Raw genomic sequence first — 22,987 nt, forward strand, 5'->3', positions numbered from 1 at the left:
TAAAAAAAAAAATACTTAGTGCACCTTTAATACTGCATGTTCAGCCTAAATGTTGTTTGATTCTAATTCAAAATGTTCAGCTTAAGCCTTTTGCTCGAAATGTTTAACCTTTCTAAAACAGGAAGACCCCTGGAACGGCCAGATATTCCCAACCAAACACCCCACCCCTTCCCCTTCAACACCCAATTTTTCTCCCCACAGCCTCACTAATGCTCTAACATGTGTTCTAACAGCCAGGCTGTGTGGTAAAGCTCTTCTCCCTGCCACTTCTCCCTATCGCACGCTAGCCCGGAGCAGTCGCATCCCCCGCCCCAGCATGAGTCAGGGGTGCAGCCGTGACACCAGTCGCGAGAGCAGCCGTGACACAAGCCCTGCTCGGGGCTTCACTCCTCTTGGTGAGTAGAGAGCGCATTAGTGGCCGATTGGAGCCTAAACAACAACACCACCTCAATCCTTCCCAACACCCTACCTCCAATTGTATTGGGCCTCAATCTACTACAGTATGGATCTACTGTCTCTAGCACATGGGATGTAAAATTGTCTTTTGCTTGCACTGTCATGCATGTACTAATATGTTCTCAGGGTGCCTCATAAAACTGTGCTGCAATTTGGACACTGCTCCACACTTAAAATACAGGAATTTCATTATATTAGACAACAAAATACTAAGTGGCATCTGCAAGTAAATTCTGAATCTTTTCTCAAAATTAACTTCACTTTTCTGAGCTATTTCTGCATTTATATCTAATCAAATTATCCCAAGGTGACTTTTAGTGGATATATCAAATAATTTCCCTTCAAGTTCACACAGATGTCCATGCTGACTTACCACAGGTCTAGTTCATAACATTCGCTATAGACTATTGGCTATGTTCCACTAAGTTTGACAACCATAATGTGTCTAAATACTTTGTCTTCATTTTGAGCAAAATGTCTATTTTTCTATCATTTAAAACCTAAATAAACGTATTTTTCTTTTGTTGAAAGTTTTGCTTGTAAAGTGTGCTAATGCTATTCCTTTAAAGTAAATGTCACTTGGTTGGATATTTAGTTGGTTTGTTGTTGCAATGACATTCATACATTTTTAAGTGTGGTTTAACTTGTGTCCGTAAGTAAATTTTGGGACCACTGTATATATCATATAAATACATGGTGGCCATATTGTTGGTTTGTCCATAAAGAATAAATGCATGTGTCTTTTTTATTTTTTTATTTGAGGACAGTCTGAAAAGACAGCTCGTCTGGTTTTGTTATTTCTGTTTACATTTTTTAAATGTTATTTCTTAGAGGAAACAAGTGCATCAAAATACTGAAATGTAGAACACATTGCATTGTGTATGCTTCCACCATTTCTGAATGCTCTCAGCAGGGAGAATCAGTACTTGGTCATTGTTATCAGCTGACAGCATATTTGACATTTGTCAATATAATGTTGACTTATTAACTGTGGCATGCTGGATGTTTTGTGATTGCGCTCGGTGTGGTGACATTGTTTGTCGTAGAGCACTAACCCTCCCTGGGGTGTCACCCCACTTCCTGTCCTCTTGCAGCTTCCCGACGTCACTCTCGCTCTACCAGCGCGCTGTCCACGGCCGAACCCGTGGGCCAGTCAGGTGACCTGCATGACCCCTACCCCTGCCCTTCAAACCGGGCCAATCACTAGCATGCCTTCATACTTTTTTAATTTATTGGATTGTCACATCTCAACACCATGGGATACCAGATCAAGTTAAAGCCCTCATATTCCATGTCATTGTTAGATTTAGATGCTGATCTGTTATCATTCATGATTCAATATACTTCTGAAGTTGGACGTTTTATACTATTCTCGCCATGTTCGTTCGATTAATATCATTATTCATCTTGATTATTTTTATTTGCTTTTCATTTATTTTTCATTACAATGCTTGTTTACACTCAGTTGGTGGCATGTTTGCCAATACTCACTTAAGTTCTCTGCTTCATATATTCGATTTTGTACACTTTCCATATCCACTTATTTTTAAAGATTTGCTGCTTGCATAGCTGTCATTGCTGATCATAAATTTAAAAGTTTTTTCCATATTTGTTTGCCATTTTGTGCTGTGATTATCATTGAGATTTTGTTTATTATTTGGAATTAGTCAGTATTTTGGATTCAGGACCCATTCTGTAATTCACACACTTTTTTCACTTGATCATGCATTTTCTTATCAGTTAATTCAGTTTGGTGTAATTTTGGTTCTCTTACTAGAGGTTCTCTCGTACGGGAAAGATTCATCTTTTCTGAGATATTGAAGCCAAAAGATTATCCTTAATTTTGTATCCATTGTCAACGCAGTGCGGCAGCTGCAGACCTTGAGCGGGCTAGCTAGCGAGCTCATTGGTTGCTCTGCGGCAACTGCTGCAGCCTATAGACGAACTTGAGTGAACTCGCGTTCAATGAGAGGCGTCCGCGCGCTCACTGCATCAAAGCCCGCCAAAAAGGGCGTGACTAGAGTGCATATAAGCGTAGTTCGTAGGCTGGAACCCTGATTTTCATCTCTTCAGCGAAGCTCTTCGCATCACTGAACCGGAAAGCCGCGTCGCCGTTCGAGGGGCATCAAGCAAGCGTGGACAGCGCTGAAGAAGCCGGCTGTCTTCGCCACCTTCAGCCGTCCTGCGAGCTACGCCATCCGGCAACGTATCCTTTTTAAAAGCAAGCTAGTTCTTAAAGAACTTCACAAAAGAGTACGAGCGTCTTTTTTAAGATGCCACGCTCCACTTGCGCCTCATGCCGCGCTCCTCTCAGCACCGGAGACCGCCACATCATCTGCGCTCTCTGCCTGGGGCTGGGGCATGCAGAGCTCGCCCTCGCCGAAGGTGGATGCGATCTCTGCGAGGAGCTGCCGATGTCGACCCTGCGGGCTCGACTCGAAGCGCTCAGGACCGAAGCCGCCGCGCCGCCTTCCGTTCAGCCGCGCAGAAAAAAGCGCCGCTCTCAAAGGCTGCCGGAAACAGTGGTAGAAGCGATTTCCTCACCGGAGCCCATCCCTCGAGCAATCGCCTTCACCCTCCCCGCCCACCCGGGACGCGCAGTTGCCGCCGAGCGGCTGCTCTGCTGCCATCTCGGACGAAGAAGCGGAGATAAGGGCTGTTCCATCATTGCTTCGGACAGCAAGGAATGGTCAGGCTCACACGCCTCCTCCTCGGCCCAGGAATCCAGCAGGACCTGCGCCGGAGTCAAAGGGGAACTAACACAGGCCGTCGACCGCCTCGGGCTCGAGTGGTCACCGCCCCTTGAGCAGGCACCCAACAGACTTGACGGCTGCTTTTCTACAGAGCCGCCACCGCGCAGCACCCGCTACCCGGGCCGCTCCCTTCCTGCCGGAACTCCACGCCGAGCTTTCCAAATCATGGAACGCGCCTTTCTCGGCCAGAGTCCGATCCCACGTCTCCACCTCTCTTGCTTCGGTGGACCGCGCCACTGAGAAGGGCTACGCTTCCATCCCTCCGGTCGAGGATGTGGTAGCAGCACACCTTTGCCTGCCCTCCGTGAGATGGCGGTCTAAACCAGTGCTCCCGTCTAAGGCCTGCAGAACAACTTCCGCCTGTGTTGGCCGCGCCTATTCCGCCGCCGGCCAAGCTGCATCTGCTCTGCACTCTATGGCCGTCCTACAGATCCTCCAAGCGGACCTTCTGCGGGAGTGGGATGAGGAAAGTAGGCATCCAGAGGTGGTTGCAGACATACGGAGTGCTACGGACCTCGCCCTCCGCGCTACCAAAGCTGCAGCCCAAGCTATAGGGAAGTGCATGGCCGCGCTGACTGTGACCGAGAGACATCTGTGGCTAACGCTAGCCGACATGGGAGAAGCAGAGCGCTCTACGTTCCTCAACGCACCGCTCTCTTCATCCGGTCTCTTCGGCTCCGCGGTGAGTGGTATCATTGACCGGTTTTCAGAGGTCCAAAAAGCCACACAAGCCATGAATCTCTTTCTGCCTCGTCGCGCTAGCTCCTCTGCAGGCTGCCCACGTGAGCCTCCTGCACGAGCCTCTTCACAGCGCCCAGCTCAACAAAGCCAGACTTCTCAGCGTCGACAGGGTGGCCGCCCTCGATCAGCGCTCAGACAGCCGCCGCAGACCGCCGCCCCAGCGGGCCTCGGACTAGAATTGCGCTGAAACCTGAACAACCGAAGTCCTCCTAGCTTTGTTGACAAAGCGACGGATCAGTCCCGCTGCGGCCGGACCACCGTCAAAGCTTCGCCCCCTGTCAGTCCCCTTCCTTCAGGCTACTACAGTGGTAGATTCAGCAGCCAACAAGCCGGTGTTAACGCCCGCTTGCCTGCGCTCAAACGCCGTTTTCACGGCGACCCAAATAAATCTGGTAAAGAGCAAGCATGCCATATGTGTAGAAAATGTGCCCACAACCCAGTGTTCACCCCTACACACAAGCATTACACATCCCGTGTCCATACCAGAGAGCAAACATGTCTTATGTGTAGAAAATGTGCCCACAATCCAGTGTTCACCCCTACACACAAGCATTACACATCTCGTGGCCCTATCATGGCACACTCACATAAAGCGGTTACGAACCGCTCGAGTGTTAGGGTTAATAAACGCACCCACGAATCCATGCGCGCGCCCATTCTCTGGCCGCTCTGTCACACGACCAGACTTATGTGTAGAAAATGTGCCCACAATCCAGTGTTCACCTCTACACACAAGCATTACACGTTCCGTGTCCCCATCAGAGCACACTCAAAAGCGGTTACGAACCACTCGAGTGTTAGAGTCAATAAATGCGCTCACGAATACGTCGCGGCGCCCATTCTCTGCCCGCTCTGTCACACGGCCAGCAAACACTTCTCTGTATGTAAGTCCCGTGCCCGTGACTATGCTTGCGTATCACTTAACAGACGTGACTCTTTCCCCATTCACCTCAATCGGAAGTCACTCACAGAACAGCCTGTCCATGCTGTCTGCGAGCAGTCCAGCATAAGCACAGTAAGCGCGCTCACACATTCTGTTCAGCGGCTGTGTGCGGCAATCAGAGCGATTTGGCCACTCACCCTCTAACATTACGCTTCAAAGCGTGGGAAGATATTCCAGGGATATCCGAATGGGTGTTAAGCACAATAAAACAGGGCTATTTGCTAGAGTTCGATCGCCGTCCTCCTCGCTTCAGAGCTGGCTCGAAACTACTGTGAACACGGAAGCAGCGTGCATGCTTCGTTCAGAAATAGCAAACCTTCTGTGCAAAAGGGCCATGGAGAGAGTGCCACCTCCCTGAGCGAGTCGGGGTTTTACAGCCGTTATTTTCTTGTCCCCAAGAAAGACGGCGGCCTCAGACCAATATTAGATCTCAGGGTTTTGAACAAAGCGCTTGCAAAAAGACCGTTCAGAATGCTTACAACCAGCAAACTCCTCGCGCATGTGCGCCAGGGGGACTGGTTTATTTCTCTCGATCTGAAAGATGCATACTTTCAGATTCAGATAAATCCCTGTCACAGGCCATTCTTGAGATTCGCCTTCGACGGCCAGGTTTATCAATACACCGTCCTTCCGTTCGGCCTGTCCTTAGCACCCCGTACTTTCACAAGTGCATGGACGCGGCGCTCGCACCCCTGCGGAGTCAGGGTTTGCGAATTCTGAACTATTTGGACGATTGGCTGATTTTGGCACAATCACATACGGAGCTTCTGTCTCACAGGACAGTTCTCCTCAGTCATCTGAACAGTTTGGGCCTTGCAGTCAATTGGACCAAGAGCTCACTACAGCCCAGTCAGACAATTTCCTTCCTTGGAATAGAACTAGACTCGGTGGCAATGACGGCTCGCTTATCTACACAGCGCGCGCGCCGTGTGCAGCGACTAGCCGCGTCATTTCAGATGAACAGCCTCACACCTCTGAAGAAGTTTCAGAGAGTGCTAGGCTACATGGCCTCAGCCGCAGCAGTACTTCAACTGGGTTTACTGCGCATGCGCCCGCTTCAGCATTGGCTAAACACCCGCGCGTCTCGCCGGGCTTGGGCCACAGGCCGCCAGCCAATCAGATTGACTCAGACCTGTATTTCAGCTCTGCGGCCCTGGACAGTGGCCGAGTGGTATCAGCGGGGAGTGATGATGGGAGCTGTATCTCGCCGAAAAGTCATCTCGACAGACGCATCCAACACGGGTTGGGGCGCGGTCTGCGAGGGCTCTCCGGTTTTTGGCCTATGGTCAGTTCAGGAAAAGCTCCTTCACATAAATTGTCTGGAAATGATAGCGGTCGAGTACGCGCTCGTGCGCTTCCTCCCGATCATTCAGGGTCACCACGTCCTGGTCCGCTCAGACAACAGGTCTGTGGTATCCTATCTAAACCGTCAGGGCGGTGTTAGATCCAGGAACCTCTTCCATCTGACGAAACGCTTACTGAGTTGATCCCAGCGCCACCTGCGCTCGCTGAGGGCGACGCACGTGCCAGGCCACCTGAACGACGGCCCAGACAGACTGTCCAGAGACAATATTCCCCCAGGGGAATGGTCCCTGCACGCTCAAACAGTCCAGACGTTATGGCGCATATTCGGCAGAGCAGAGATAGACCTCTTTGCGTCAGAAGAGAACTCTCACTGCCCAATATTTTTCTCGAAAAGCGAGGACGCGCTGGCCCAGGACTGGTCCAACCGCCCGCTTTACGCCTTCCCTCCCGTCTCGCTATTGCCACAGGTAATGCAGAGGATCAGGAAACGCGCCACTCGGTGCTCCTCATAGCCCGCGCTGGGAGAATCAAACATGGTTCCCGGAGCTTACGCAGCTGTCACTGACAGCGCCGTGGCCCATCCCAGTGAGAGCAGATCTCCTCTCGCAAGCTCGCGGAACGATCTGGCATCCCCACCCAGAGTGCTGGGCGCTACACGCTGGGTGATCAACGACTACCCGTCGCTTTGCCAGAAGGAGTAATAAACACCATCATACACGCTAGAGCCCCTCCACGAGAAGACTCTATGCGTCAAAATGGTCTGTGTTTTCAAAATGGTGCACCGACAGAGACCTGGACCCACGGACATGTGGGGTGTCGCCGCTGCTCGTGTTTTTACAAGAGCTGCTGGATAAGGGCAGATCCCCATCCACGCTCAAAGTGTACGTGGCGGCCGTCGCGGCATTCGCTGAACCCCTGCACGGCCAGTCACAGGGTAAAAACGAGCTGGTCATCCGCTTCCTCAGGGGAGCTAGAAGGATGAAACCTCCGCGCCCCCCATTGGTTCCTATCTGGGACCTTTCTATAGTTCTCGAAGCAATGAAAGCCCCCCCTTTCGAACCGCTTCAATCCGTGGATGTGAAACACCTCTCACTTAAAACCGTTTTTCTAACTGCCCTATCATCAGTTAAAGGGTGGGAGACCTTCACGCGCTATCTGTCAGCGCTGCGTGTCTTGAGTTTGGACCAAGTGACTCCAAGGTCATTTTAAAGCCTAGACACGGCTACGTCCCCAAGGTGGTCGGTACTCCTTTCAGAGCACAGATCATTTCCTTGTCGGCGCTACCAGCATCTGATAGCGAACGCGACGCCAATCTCCTTTGCCCAGTCAGAGCACTGAGATTGTATACTGCGCGCTCCGCATCTTTCAGAAGCTCCGAGCAGCTTTTCATTTCATTCGGAGGGCGCACCAAAGGTCTCGCTGCCTCGAAACAGACACTGTCCAGATGGATAGTGGACGCTATTGCTGCTGCATACGCGTCAAAAGACCTACCATGCCCGCTAGGCATTAAGGCTCACTCCACTAGAGGCATGGCCTCCTTGTGGGCATGGTCCAGCGGGATTTCCATTCACGACATATGTGTGGCAGCGGGCTGGGCTTCCCCCTCCACCTTTGTCAGATTTTACAATCTGGAAGTACCCGCTCTGCAGGCTAAACTGCTAGCGGTTTAATACGCTACAGCTCCCCTGGTGAGCTGCATTAATGGGACACAGTCCACACAGACCAGCACCGCCGCTCTGTCTATGTGCTTATGTACTACACACACACTGGCCCGCACTCTTGCCGGCCAAATATTAATTCCCCACTCACAAGGGCTCCCCCGGGTCCCCCTTAATTCCCTGGGGCTCATGCAGTGGATGCTTGGCGCGCACGGCGTTGACAAAGGGTTCCCGTAGCGTAAGCTAGCTTACGCAATACGAGAGAAGCTCTCGTAAGAGAACGAATCGGTTACTAACGTAACCTCGGTTCTCTCTAGATGAGGGAACGAGTATTGCGTAACCGGCCGTGCTCGCGCCACGAGCGATTTTTCACTTCATTCAATGAAAACCAGGGTTCCAGCCTACGAACTACGCTTATATGCACTCTAGTCACGCCCTTTTTGGCGGGCTTTGATGCAGTGAGCGCGCGGACGCCTCTCATTGGACGCGAGTTCACTCAAGTTCGTCTATAGGCTGCAGCAGTTGCCGCAGAGCAACCAATGAGCTCGCTAGCTAGCCCGCTCAAGGTCTGCAGCTGCCGCACTGCGTTGACAATGGATACAAAATTAAGGATAATTTTTTGGCTTCAATATCTCAGAAAAGATGAATCTTTCCCGTAGTGTAAGCTAGCTTACGCAATACTCGTTCCCTCATCTAGAGAGAACCGAGGTTACGTTAGTAACCGATTCGTTTTAAGGTGATGTGTGTAATTTATAGCCATTCATAGTGTAAACAGTTTGACTGCATAGCTGTAGTAAAAGCAGTAGTTATTCTGTTTGATTGAGCATTCGATCACCCAGACATAACAACATTGTCTCAACCAGTGGGATGAGATTGTGACAAGACTATCTGTTTCCTGACAAATGGAATTTGGGTTTTTGGGAAACCTGTCTGAAAACAGTAATTTTTACACACTTCGCATTTAACACTGCACCTTTTAGTGCTGGTCTCTTTTCTGGGCTTGTGCCTCATATGATGTTGTAGGTTTTTATCAGAATGTCATCCACATTTTCTCTTTGACAAATTTATTTATTTTACATTTATTACCAGACTTGATGTCCAATGAGGTAAGTTTTTGCCTGCTAATCTTTGTCTGTCCTCACTATCTTGCACTGTGTTTTAACTCTACAGATCGGTTTGGTCTGATTCATCAGGCCCGCATTTCTGCATCTGTCAATGCTATGAGGGTGCTGAACACTGGGACAGAAGTGGAAGCAGCAGTGGCTGATGCCTTGGTAAGAATCTTAGCCCACAATTAAAGACATGATCAAGATAAACTGAAATATTGCTCATTATCTGATCTAGAATAACAGGAGTGATGCCTCTGTATGCTGTAATAGATTGTTTACATGCCATTGACAGCACAAACAGTTCATTAGTTGTGCCCCAAATCTTTAGACAAGTTTGTTCTGTCTTTCAAGTGTGAGCATGAAATCAATATTTACCCTATTTACTTTCTTAATGCACATTTCTTGTCTATTGTGCAAGATTTCTCTGTACAAGTAATTTCAAATAAAAACAAACAGGCTTTATTATATATTTCATACTTGCTCAACCTCTGTAATCACTTTCTTTTTGGGGTAACATTACAAATCCCTCATACTTCCCTCCAGCATTAGACAGTAATAATAAGGAATATTAATTTATTTTTCATACCACAGGGCAATTTATGTGAACTGCAAAAGTTAGCCAATTGTATTATTAGGGTGCAATTTTCAGTTTTTGCCACAAATATTCTCCCTTTGAAATGTCTGCATCTCTGTGCTCTTCCTTTCTTGGTTGTCTTCAGCTGTTAGGAGACTCCAGGAATAAGGTAGTGCTTCCGTTCAAATACTGTTTGTACTTCCATTTATTTATTCACTAATCAGAATGACTTATACCATCATGAGCTGTCAAGCAAATAGCAAGAGCATTTTGTGCACCACAAACATTTGCGCTTCTTTCATTAAGATGGTCAACAAGCATTTCATCTGCACAGTCTCATCATTTTCTGCATCAGCACCACAAGTGGTTAAGATTTATTTAGTTAATTTTGCTATCTATCAATTTGATATTTATCTCTTCATTTTATTAACTGTATTCATCATCCAGTGCTGTTGAGTTCGGAAATGTGTATCATCATTAATTCACGTGTGCCAACAGTGCAGGATTAAGATGTAAAGCAGGGCAGATGTTATGCATCAGTGTGACACTTCCCCCTTTGCTGCATAAGTAGATGTAATTACCCCAGTGTGGCTCAATCTTCACTTGCGTCATCTGCGCATACTGTACTAATGATTGGAACTTAAACGGTTCTAAATGCATTGCCAACTCCTGAAAATTGTCTGAGACTGGGTTGAATTATTCATGACTGCCCCTCCAAATATCTGAACTTTTATTAGCCACACTCTAGTGCTTAGACTGGAGAACCATTTAAAAGTCCAAGGGTTATGTTGGTGTTAACATAACCAAAATTAAAAATTCTGTCACTGTTTACTCGCCCAGTCATTTTTTTCAATGGAACACAAAAGTTGAAACTTGTGAAGAATCGTTACACTGCTCTTGCCATACAATATCAGAACAAATATCAGTTAGCAGTGACTAGGGGCTGTCAATCTTCCAAAGTGACCAAAGCCCAAAAGAAGTAGTTCTCATGCTCAATATTCCAAGTGTTTGAAGCTGTACAATACGTTTTTGTGAAGAACAGATTGATATGTAAGTCATTATTCACTGATAATCTTGCCCTCTTCCAATTCTCACATCTAGCCCGCATTGACTTCCAGAATTCAAAAATGGTACATAATGTGTTTGGTTATTACAAGCACAAGAACTAATGGCATTTTGGTGCCAGTGACATTGACGTGCTACTTTTTAATCTGGACAAGCAGGTGAAGATTTTAAGTGTAATTACTACTTAAATTGGCTTCAGCAGACATTTTTTTTTTTTTTATGTTTCAAGCTTAAAAAGTTACGAATATTTTTATTCCCAAAAAGAGTCAACATTAATAACTAGAGACCTTCTTAAAATCACCCTGCAATCTATCCTAAAAAAAAACAAAATACAAGCTATAGTATTTGAAAAAATAGATTACGAGATTTTTGTGAATTTGGCCCCTTTGAACTGTCTTGGTATGGCAATAGATGCGTAATGACTCATTAAACAAAATTCTTCTTTTTTGATCCACTGGAATATATAACAGCATTTGGGTTTGGAATGATATGAGGGTGAGTATAAAATAACAGATTTTGGTTGAACTATTCCTTGAGTGACAGCAGAACCTAAACCATCTTTTTTTATGCTGCATGGCTTTCTCAAATCAGCATACATATGTTTTAATTGAGTAACGCATGCTAAATTGTTAGTGAATTCCCTTATTGACAGCTTTAACAACCTTCTAACCTGCTCCATGTTCTCCTCAGCGCAAGCCATTGAGACGGAGGTACGAGTCAGATGATGATGCCAACAGTGATGCCTCCAGTGCCTGCTCAGAGCGTTCCTATAGCTCCCGAAACGGAGGCATTCCTCACTACCTGCGGCAGACAGAGGATGTGGCAGAGGTGCTGAACCACTGTGCCAGCTCCAACTGGTCAGAAAGGAAGGAGGGCCTGCTGGGTTTGCAGAACCTGCTGAAGAGCCAGCGCATTCTCAGGTAGGTGCATAGAAGACTCAAATTAGTTTTTCAGATTAATAGCCAAATTTTTGGCAAACTATCCCTTAAATTATTATGCATTATATGTATACTGTATTGTTAGATTCTTTGTATCTTGCATTAACGTTTGTGAATGACCCGAGTGCTATTTCACTTAGCTCTTGGTGTGAATTAAACTTTCATCTGCGACTTGGTTCGCTTTTTCGGTTCATTCTTGGTGTGAACATTCCTTTAATAATATGTTTTGTGTGTTTCAGCCGAGTGGAGCTTAAAAGGCTGTGTGAGATCTTCACCAGGATGTTTGCAGATCCTCACAGCAAGGTAACTTGTATGAGGACGCCTCCTTTCCCCTTTGCTGTTTTGATCACAATTTATCTACTTACCAATGTCTGCATTAATAGTAGTATTCCAAATAAAGGATTTTATCAAATAATACTTTAAATATGTTGTGTTGTGTGAAATAATTAGAAATAAATAATCTTCATCACTATGGCTTCTTAAATTTAACATGTTTGTCAAGAAAAAAGTGTACCTGTCTAGAACTAGGAAGCGGAATGTGTTTGCACTAATGGAATGTGTTTTTTCCTGTTGTTTGCATGATCTACCTTGGTGTGGATTTTAACAATAGAGAGTAAGTGGATTTTACATACCTGAATCATTATGTTGTATTGATTCATATAATTGTATATTCTTATTTCTTCACACACACCATTAATGGTGCTGACTATGGCAGTCATCACAATAACTATTGCTCATACTTTGGGTTGGGGATCTGTTAAAAAATCCCTAACCCTAAGTATTAACGTTTGCACACAACTCATCACATACAGTTTGTGCTACAGACTTGAATAATATCTCAAAACTTGAAGTTTATTAAGAACAGTGTTGGGTAAGTTACTCAAAATTAGTAATCCGCTACAAATGACTAATTATGTAATAAGATTACTTTACTGATTATTCCAATTTTAAGTTACTTTCTGAATCACTTTTCCTAGAAATGTTTTTTTTCCACTCAAATTGAAAATGTCTATATTACCTCCTCATTCATTGTCGCACACCCTTCAGCTGTCACAGAAAAACTAACACATACATATGAATTAATATTTTAAAGGTATTATACATTATATATTACTTTAGAGCAAGCCATTTACTTAAAAGTTATGACTTTAATTGAAAGTCAATAACTGTAATCTGATTACTAGAATTTAAAAGTGATGTATTACATTATTTTTGACTAAAAGTAATTAGATTACAGTAACTAACTACTTTGTAATCGGATACACCCATTACTGGGATAAACACTTATTGAGATGAGGTGTGCTATTACTTTTCTAAACTATCAAATTTAGGATTTTCAACAGGTGGACAATAAACTGGTGACAAAAATTCCATAGACTTACTTTGAAGGAGCAACTCGAGCCATCTCTAGCAATCATAATAACTTGGGCTAGTAAACAACAACCTAGCGACACCTTAGCAACCACCCAGAACACATTAGTCCAGGGGTTTTCAAACTGGGGGCGGCAAGGGATGCTAGGGGCCACAGTGTAAAAAGAAAATACTTTTTATTTTAATACTATCTTGTGGCTTTAGTAAAATGGCAATACAAAAGCCAATTATTTCATTTTGTCTTTATAATATCATCCTTACAGTGGAAATGAGTCTTTGTACATGAAAATGTATACCAGTAGATGCCTTTATACCTTAAGATGGGGTCATTAGCATTGCACCATCATATTTGGGGTTCATAGCATCAAAAAGTTTGAAAAGCCCTACTCTTGCCAACGCATAGCTTCAATATCGCTTTAATAACCTCTCAGAACAATCACCGTTCGCAATGTAAAAATCTAGATTTGTGATGCATTTGTTTTGTGATCGTATGTGTACTTGGTATGGCTGATAGTTTGATATTCTGCTTCCAGGTATTTAGCATGTTCTTGGAGACTCTGGTGGACTTTATCACTGTGCACAGAGAAGATCTTCAAGACTGGCTCTTTGTACTGCTCACTCAACTACTGAAGAAGATGGGAGCTGACCTCTTGGGCTCAGTACAAACTAAAGTCCAAAAGGCTCTGGACATCACACGGTTAGTCTTTAGAGGTAGTTCTAGTCAAGATTTTTCAAGACTCTAGAAGCTTGACACCTTGTTCTTCTGTTTTCTTTTAGGGAGTCTTTTCCTTTTGACCAACAGTTTAACATCCTGATGAGATTCATTGTTGATCAGACTCAAACCCCCAATCTTAAGGTATGATGACTGCTTACAAAACCCCATTTGCAAATTCACCATGTGTGGATAAGTCAATATTCATGTTCTTGGTCTTACAATGCAGGTGAAGGTGGCCATCCTGAAATACATTGAGTCCCTGGCACGGCACATGGACCCAGCAGACTTTGTGAATTCAAGTGAGACCAGATTAGCCGTGTCCCGCATTATAACCTGGACCACAGAACCCAAAAGCTCAGATGTTAGAAGGGTGAGTCTTCATGTAGTTTGGGCTACAACATGGTTTAAAGGAATAGTTCACCCAGCATTTTTTTACTATTACAGGTGAAATTCGAAAAATTAGAATATCGTGCAAAAGTTCATTAATTTCAGTAATTCAACTTAAAAGGTGAAACTAATATATTATATAGACTCATTACAAGCAAAGTAAGATATTTCAAGCCTTTATTTGATATAATTTTGATGATTATGGCTTACAGCTTATGAAAACCCCAAATTCAGAATCTCAGAAAATTAGAATATTACATGAAATCAATAAAAAAAAAGGATTTTAAATACAGAAATGTCGGCCCTCTGAAAAGTATAATCATGCATATGTACTCAGTACTTGGTTTGGGCCCCTTTTGCATTAATTACTGCCTCAATGCGGCGTGGCATGGATGCTATCAGCCTGTGGCACTGCTGAGGGGTTATGGAAGACCAAGATGCTTCAATAGCGGCCTTCAGCTCTTCTGCATTGTTTGGTCTCATGTCTCTCATCTTTCTCTTGGCAATGCCCCATAGATTCTCTATGGGGTTCAGGTCAGGCGAGTTTGCTGGCCAATCAAGCACAGTAATACCATGGTCATTGAACCTTTTGGTACTTTTGGCAGTGTGGGCAGGTGCCAAGTCCTGCTGGAAAATGAAGTCAGCATCTCCATAAAGCTTGTCTGCTGAAGGAAGCATGAAGTGCTCTAAAATGCCCCGGTAGACGGCTGCGTTGACTCTGGACTTAATAAAGCACAGTGGACCAACACCAGCCGATGACATGGCTCCCCAAACCAACACAGACTGTGGAAACTTCACACTGGACTTCAAGCATCTTGGATTGTGTGCCTCTCCATTCGTCCTCCAGACTCTGGGACCTTGGTTTCCAAATGAGATGCAAAATTTGCTCTCATCAGAAAAGAGGACTTTGGACCACTGAGCAAAAGACCAGTTCTCTTTTTCTTTAGCCCAGGTAGACGTTTGACATTTGAAGCCCATGTCCAGGACCCGTCTGTGTGTGGTGGCTCTTGATGCAGTAACTCCAGCCTCAGTCCACTCCTTGTGAAGCTCCCCCACACATTTGAATGGCCTTTTCCTGACAATCCTCTCCAGGCTACGGTCATCCCTGCTGCTTGTGCACCTTTTTCTTCCACACTTTTCCCTTCCACTTAACTTTCTACTAATGTGCTTTGATACAGCACTTTGAGAACATCCAACTTCTTTTGCAATTACCTTTTGAGGCTTTCCCTCCTTGTGGAGGGTGTCAATGATGGTTTTCTGCACAACTGTCAGGTCAGCAGTCTTCCCCATGATTGTGAATTCAACTGAACCAGACTGAGAGACCATTTAAAGGCTCAGGAACCCTTTGCAGGTGTTTAGCTGATTAGAGTGTGACACTTTGAGCCTACAATACTGAACCTTTTCACAATATTCTAATTTTCTGAGATTCTGAATTTGGGGTTTTCATAAGCTGTAAGCCATAATCATAAAAATCATATCAAATAAAGGCTTGAAATATCTTACTTTGCTTGTAATGAGTCTATATAATATATTAGTTTCACCTTTTAAGTTGAATTACTGAAATTAATGAACTTTTGCACGATATTCTAATTTTTCGAGTTTCACCTGTATTGTTCCCTTAGAACACAAAAGGAGTTAAAGACTGTACACATTCCTAATGACTCCTAATGAGGAAATTACAACAGAATGTTCATTTGAAGCTAATTATTCCTTTACGCTGGTTGTTGTTGCATTCATATTGTAGTTATGATTGTTGTGTAAGTAGTCTAACCTTTTCTCCACAGCCAGTGGAAGAATTGTTATTTATATAGTTGAATCAATTAATTAGGATTAATTCATCATAATTAACGGATGCAGCACAATTCCCGATTTCAATAGCAGCCTAAAGGCAACAAATGGTCATCAGACTCTTTATTATCTGCTACCTTTTTAATCCTGTTGCTCTGACATGGTGGCTCAGACCCTTCATAACTGGGCAAGTGAGGAGTTTTCAGCCAGGCCCAGCACTACAGCTCTACTTCCAGGAGAGGGTCACCTGGAGGAGAGGTGCAAGCAGGTAGTGCCATACCATACGGCCTAACCAACAACCAGCACGTAACCGCTGCACCTAACCATGTGCCCCTCACTCTAATCTGCCCCGTTGCCTTGCAAAGATACTGTTGAATACAATCTCTTTACATGCAATTCTCACTGTTTCTCAAGTAAGCTAATATTTTCAGTAACACTTTGCAATAAGGGTCCATTTGTTAACATTAATGCATTAGGTATCATGAATAAACAATTAGCAATATTTTTATAGCATTTATTAATCTTTGTTAATGTTAATTTATACAATTGTTTATGTTTGTCAAAGTTTATTAACTAATGTTAACAAATACAACTTTTGATTAAATAAAAAATATTAGTATATGTTTAAATTAACATTAACAAAGATTAATAAATGCTGTAAATGTATTGTTCAATGTTAGTTCATGTTAACTAATGTTGTTAACTAATGTTAACAAATGGAACCTTATTGTAAAGTGTTACCATGTTTTCTTCTGCAGATAATATCACTGAGTTTGTTGTAATATTTAGTTTGTTTAGGTTTTCCTTTTAATATTCTTGGTAACTCTACACTGCTTAAGATATTTTTGTTACTTTCTACACAATATCAATGAGTGAAGTAATGTTCTTGCATGTGTTTAACATAAAGCAGAATTGAATTATAGACAGCTGAGCTCTTTATGAAAACTGAAGACAGTTGATGCACAAAAAAAAATAATCACAGAGTCTTTCTTAAATTCCCATCTCTTCAATTAGGTGTGCCTACACACTAGAGAAAGCTCTGTCAGAGCATTTTATGAATAGAAATGCTTTTGAGGGTTTGGAAAGAGTTGGCTCAGATTGAAATCAAGCAGGAATACAGCAAATTGGTTTTCCAACATAAACTGTGTAGGTTTTCTGTTCATAGGAGCACAGCAGTCATCGTTTCTTCGTTGCTTATCTTGCATCTAAGACAAAAGCTGTACAATGTCTCTCTCTCCAGAGTTATTCTCGGCATGGTCAATGTGTGCTACCTTTCACTACCTGGTTTGTTGTTTGACTGGCTCTTTCATGATGTGTGTGCTGTGTTGTGCAGGCTGCTCAGGTGGTGCTGATCTCACTCTTTGAGCTGAACACGCCTGAGTTCACCATGCTGCTGGGCGCTCTGCCAAAAACATTCCAGGATGGAGCCACCAAGCTCCTGCACAATCATCTGAAGAACTCAAGCAACACTAGCAGTGTGGTAAGATCTAAGTGCATTCTTTTGTTCTTTCTCTTAGGAGATTGTTTAATAAAAGATCAACATAAGAATATAATTCAAGAACGCACATTAAGCAACAGACAATGTTTTGGCCAAGCACTCACATCTGTGTACATTAAAGATGACTTGAGGTAAAGAAGCAAAATGTATAATTTGATACTGTATGTTATTATAACATATTCTTGCTAAACAGGTTTGATTATTTCACCATTCAAGTAGATAGGACCTGTATTTACAGTACCACCTGTCTTTGGCCAAGATATAATAGCCTATTAATGGTAGTCTCACCCAAAACTTACACAATTGGCTGAGCCAGAAAATGAGATCTCAGACTGCGCATAACAAACAAAACAATAGTATTTTATCATAGAAAAAAATCACATACTTTAACTTTAAAGATTAGAAAAAAGGTCTACTAATATTTTTTGGATGTTTGTCTTTTTTTAATTATGTATAATTTAACCATTTCATCTTTGACTTCTTTACAGAGTTCTCCGAGCAATACAATGGGCCGCACACCACCCCGGCACCCCACCAGCAGGACCAGCCCCCTCACCTCTCCCACGAACTGCTCACATAGTGGGCTGTCACCCAGGTAACTTGCGTCCTCTTCTCTACTTGCATATGCCTACCCCACTAATGCATGATCTCACTCAGGGCACAGAGACCAAGTACAGCAGTTTCAAGAGTCTGTTTTAACACACTGACACTGTTTCCAACATGTGCTTGACTTCAGTGTAGCACTGGATATATTGTTTTCTTTAGAATAGGTTTTTTTCCCTTATAAACCTGAAACCCTTAAAATGAATTTCTGCATTGGTAAGGGTGGGCAGTATGGCCATATTGTTTATCACAATAATTTAATGTCAACTGTATTTCTGTCAGATATTTTTGTTGAAAGTTCTGCAAAAAAAAAAAAGATTTATATTTTAATAATGTGGCAATGCCTACTTTTGGTTAAGTACTTTATAAATGAAAGGTACTTCATCTCATTTGATCACTTCACATCATGTACCACATGATTTTAGAACAAAACAGTTGAACTAATATAGCTAAGACACCATACTGCCCACTCCTATGATTAGGATTTTGTCTTGGTCTGTGGGAGAAGTCTTTAAAGAATGTCCACTATGAGCACAGATAATGATTTAGGGGTTTCTGTTCATAACATATTAACCCATGCTGCTAACCACTACACTCGGACTGGACCACTCTTTCTTTTCTCTCTTCCTCTTCTGCCCTGTTCTCTCCCTCTCCGGCCGTTCTGTGGGCACAGTCGGTTATGGGGTTGGAGTGTCGATGGGCTTTTAAAGCATCCCCCTCCCCCTCCTCCTCCTCCTTCATCTCACTCCTCTATTCCTGCTGGCCCCTCCCTCAGGGCCTTCCGCTGCGCCCTGTCAACAAGGTAACTCTGCTGCTAGCCTGTCATGGCGAGGAGGGGCGGGACGGGTGCTTAGATTCCCACCCACTCCCAGGGACATATCCGAATAAGGGCTTGTATCAAATCATGTCATTTCAAATACAGAAAGGATTTGCTCCTAAAAGTAATTTAAAAGATATACCTATTTTTTATCATGACTGAAGGAATCTATAGCTAGATAGATCATTTTTATTGTCCTCAACGAGGAAATTTGTTTCCACCGTGGGTGCGTAGAAAACGTAAACACAACAACACCATATATATTAACCATTAAAACAATCACAAACATACAATAAAAAAAACAAGATCATACAACGAATGCCAGAGCATAAGATGGCAACACAATGGCTGATTACCTATGTGTTTAAAGCTCGTTTAGCCATAGGAACAAAACTCCTACATAACTGGCCTTTCTGCACATGGGTAGTCTATACCTGTGGCCAGAAGGAAGGAGGATAAAATACTGATAAAGTGGATGGTCTGGATGTAAACGTCATAATCCAAGATGGTGGCTACTGTAATTGGTGGAGCTGTAATGTAAGGGTTCTATTTGAATCATTAGGAGGAGAGTAATCCGACCAAGAAAATATAAGAGAATTTAGTTTCTAGGACAAACTGTTCAAAAGATATGCGCAAAAGAAAAGTGAATATATGAACTGGTGATGGCGCTATAGAGTTTGTCCTAGAGGTCCCAAATATGCCATAGGGACTATTCATGACCATGCCTATCAATGTGCCAAATGTCAGCATTTTCCTACGAACGGTTCTATGGGCTGCCATAGACTTCCATTGGGGAAGAGGAAGAATAAGAAGAGAACTAACAGAGCCTTCTGTGCTTTTCCCCTAATTATTTGGTATCAGGAATACACTTCATATGTTGTAAATGTTAGAGCTGTTGGCATAATGGCTCTAACCATGAGTATGTCAGTTGGCATTAAAAAACAGGATTAATAAAACGGAGCTCATTTCTGGGTCTGTATATTTTGCCTTTGGTCTAAATGTTGCAGTCTATCCAACGTCAGAGTTTAATCTCTCTATTTCTCTCTCAGTATGCTGGAGTATGACACAGAGAACATGAACTCTGACGAGATCTTTAGCTCGCTGCGTGGTGTCACAGAGGCCATACAGAGCTTCAGTTACCGCAGCCAAGAGGACCTGAATGAGCCAATCAGACGTGATGGCAAGAAGGATGATGCTGTGAGTCTTTGCTTTAACAGTGGGAAACAGGATCAAGGACACAGATTGGGAATTCTATGACCCAAAAATATATTTTTTTTATGAAACTCTTAACTTGCCATTTTAAACAGAGATGAATCATTGACGTTGAAATATTGATCACTGTTGTTTCATATGAATCACATCCATAAAGGATATTCTTTTTTATTTAGTTTTCATTTATCTTTTCATAATAGAGCCGTTCACTCCTAAACCTGAAAGATAATTGCCTTTTTGAGCCTGGAATTTCTAATGGGTTTTTAGAATAGCAGTTTTTGATTTATGATTTATACGTAACATTTGTCAAACACGTATGCTCACATCCTTGTTCTGCGTACAGAACATGGGCAGTAGTGCTGATGCTACTTTCAAACATTAATTTTAGCACATGTATTCAAGCAATAAAAATACATAAGCCTTCTGAGTTGGCATACAAATTGATGTCATGACTGAACAGCTTTATACAGTATGTATTTGAACACTCTTTATCGTGTCCTCTCAGGGTGGAAGGGAAGGGGCATCTCCGGGGTCTGATGCCAGACTGGGATTGGATGTAACGGAAGGGGGTCGAACCGCCTTGGATAACAAGACGTCTTTGCTCAACACACCATCTCCCCGATCTTTTGCTGTGCCACGGTCACGTGAGTTTGCCCCCTATGGCTACGGAGACACAATCACGGCCTATGATAAAAGCGCACTGAAAGAGGCCGTCTTTGATGACGACGTGGAACAGTTCCGTGACTGTGAGTCAACACGCTTCTCAAACTCCATACATCCACTTTCACTGTTTTCATCATCTGTACTCCATACTGCTCCCATTGTGTGTGATTTTGTTAGAACATCTTGAATTGTGAAAAACTAATGAACAGATTAAAAAATGGCTTTAAAAGCTGATGAAAAAAATTTGAAAAGCAAGAAAAAGCATACAAGAAAGTCCAAGTAAAAAAAGAATAATAATAAAAATAATTGTGTTATATAAAGCAGTAAAAATGTGTTTTATTCATGTCATTTTATTAGTCAAATATCTTATAGTGGATGCATCGGACATGTTCACTGAAAATATATTTTCAGAATATAAATACATAATTACTGTAAATATAAAATGGGTATATGGCACAGATTTTGACCTTTAGTATATTTGTAGTAAAAAAAAGGCTGTGTGAAACTGTCACAAATAGTGATTCTCAGAGACTAAAACTAAACATAAACAGGTTATTAACCCTATGACGATAAGTTTAAGGGACACAGGTGTAGCATTGTGAAGTCTATGTGTCATCACATCCCCTGCTGTCCCCCCTCTTGTCCCTCCCTTATTACAGGCCGTCGACAAGACTGTGGTGAGAACAAGATGGTGCTGACTAAGGGTTTTACTCCTGGTAAAGACCTGCACAGTTCAACAAGACTGTTGCATTTTCAGTTTTTTATCCCCCTCCACTTCCTCTTCTTCAGTGCCATTCATCCCAGTGTCTGCCATGTGATGTCAACTCATCTTAAATGGCACAGCTGTTTTGCTAACATGGTCATGTGCTAACATTGCTACAAACTGCCTTCACTAATACAAGACAGTACTAGACATATAATAGGAGTCTTTGAATGGTTGCTATCAAATGTATAAACTCAAATATGGTGATGGTTCTTAAAGCTTACTCCTGTTTTGCTGTAACTAACAGAACTTAATTGTTTGCAAACACAGCACAATTTATAAATGCTATGCAACAAGTAGGGCTGGGTGGTATATGGAATATTCATAAAATGCATACAAACTTTTAATATGCAGTGATTTTAAGGAGACTAGTTTCGCAATTCTCCATGTCTTGCAACTTGCGAGTATGAGAGCCTTGTAAAGATAGATGTATTTTAACAGCATCTCTGATTAAACTTAAGTAACAGAGTAAATTACATTAGCATTGGTAGATGTTTAGACTGTCGTTAATCGGTTCAAAACTCTGATTCAACAGTTCATTTGCATTATCTCTCAAAAGTATTAAATGAATTCCCCACGTGGCATTTTGCATGTAATACAATTTATGTTGTCAGGTGTTTCAAATTTTTTATCTCTTTTAATCGCATAATTTTTGTAGTTAATTGTGATTAATCACAGATTTTGAAAGTGCTGAAATTGAACTCTAAATATAACTATTTTCCTGAAAAAATTCATTTATTTTCTTCTTAGGAAAGAAAACAAAACTATATGTAACAATATAATGCTTTATTAACATTTCCCAAACAAACCCTTCAACAGTATATAGACAGAAATGTACTAAAACAGCAACAATTCTTGTTACATTAAACATTTCCCAAAGTCTAATTAGGAGTTTAACTTATTAAAAGAACAAGTCTCCCCATAGGTTGCTGTGACAGGGAGGGTTGGGCCGTGTCGTGATGCTGCACCCCCGGCCCCTAATCAGGCTTATCAAGCCCTCAGAGAGGGATAAAGGCGAACGGAGGTGGCAGTTCGGGAGAGAGAGAGAGCAGCTGCCCTGCATGTTTTTATTGTTGTGTCTTTTTGTTTTAAAAGATTATTTATATTGTCAAGACGGTTCTTGCCTCCTCCTTTCCAATGAACTTTGTTACAGTTGCATATTCATTGCAGTAGGCATTAAATCTCTTAAACTCTCATCCAGCACAATATTAATTAGCTGGCAGACTGGCTTTCCATTTTGATACAGCAATTGTGAAACTGCGCTCATGATTCATGTCAGGGTGTCAGCACCAGCGTCAAGCGCTGCTTTGAACTCCACATTAAAAGTGCTTGCAGACAAAAACGTCTCATTCTGCGTTTTGGTGATAGTTAGACTTGACGTGCTTCTGTGGTAACTAAATTGTGCCTTACAGAGGCTGAAAAATACATGATTTCTGTCTCAAGTTCCATCTAGGCTTGTTTTGTACAACAAATGGCATTAAAAGATCCTTTCTCTATCACTTTACCTCTGACACTGAATCACTGTTGTATATGTTTGTGATGTGCATGTCCCTGTAATGACTCCGGGCGGACACATCCTCAAGGTTCAGCCCTTCTGACTAGTGTTTAAGCTGGTTTATGTTATAATA

The 22,987-nt window shown here is 42.8% G+C and overlaps 1 protein-coding gene across 1 annotated transcript in view; it reads left to right on the top strand.

Annotated features, from left to right (window-relative positions):
• Window positions 1-22,987, top strand: part of clasp1a (cytoplasmic linker associated protein 1a) — a 110,514-nt gene that overhangs the window by 75,899 nt on the left and 11,628 nt on the right. Inside the window, exons 24-39 of the mRNA XM_052142484.1 lie at window positions 234-395; window positions 1,551-1,613; window positions 9,027-9,130; window positions 9,685-9,708; window positions 11,295-11,524; window positions 11,782-11,845; window positions 13,447-13,610; window positions 13,691-13,769; window positions 13,855-13,998; window positions 15,976-16,071; window positions 17,137-17,283; window positions 17,790-17,896; window positions 18,578-18,706; window positions 19,771-19,918; window positions 20,439-20,679; window positions 21,256-21,312. Coding sequence (XP_051998444.1) covers window positions 234-395; window positions 1,551-1,613; window positions 9,027-9,130; window positions 9,685-9,708; window positions 11,295-11,524; window positions 11,782-11,845; window positions 13,447-13,610; window positions 13,691-13,769; window positions 13,855-13,998; window positions 15,976-16,071; window positions 17,137-17,283; window positions 17,790-17,896; window positions 18,578-18,706; window positions 19,771-19,918; window positions 20,439-20,679; window positions 21,256-21,312 — 1,959 coding nt within the window. The remainder of the gene's footprint in view (window positions 1-233; window positions 396-1,550; window positions 1,614-9,026; window positions 9,131-9,684; window positions 9,709-11,294; window positions 11,525-11,781; window positions 11,846-13,446; window positions 13,611-13,690; window positions 13,770-13,854; window positions 13,999-15,975; window positions 16,072-17,136; window positions 17,284-17,789; window positions 17,897-18,577; window positions 18,707-19,770; window positions 19,919-20,438; window positions 20,680-21,255; window positions 21,313-22,987) is intronic.

This window comes from Xyrauchen texanus, chromosome 14 (genome assembly GCF_025860055.1).
Source record: "Xyrauchen texanus isolate HMW12.3.18 chromosome 14, RBS_HiC_50CHRs, whole genome shotgun sequence".
In the NCBI taxonomy this organism is placed as follows: Eukaryota; Metazoa; Chordata; class Actinopteri; order Cypriniformes; family Catostomidae; genus Xyrauchen; species Xyrauchen texanus.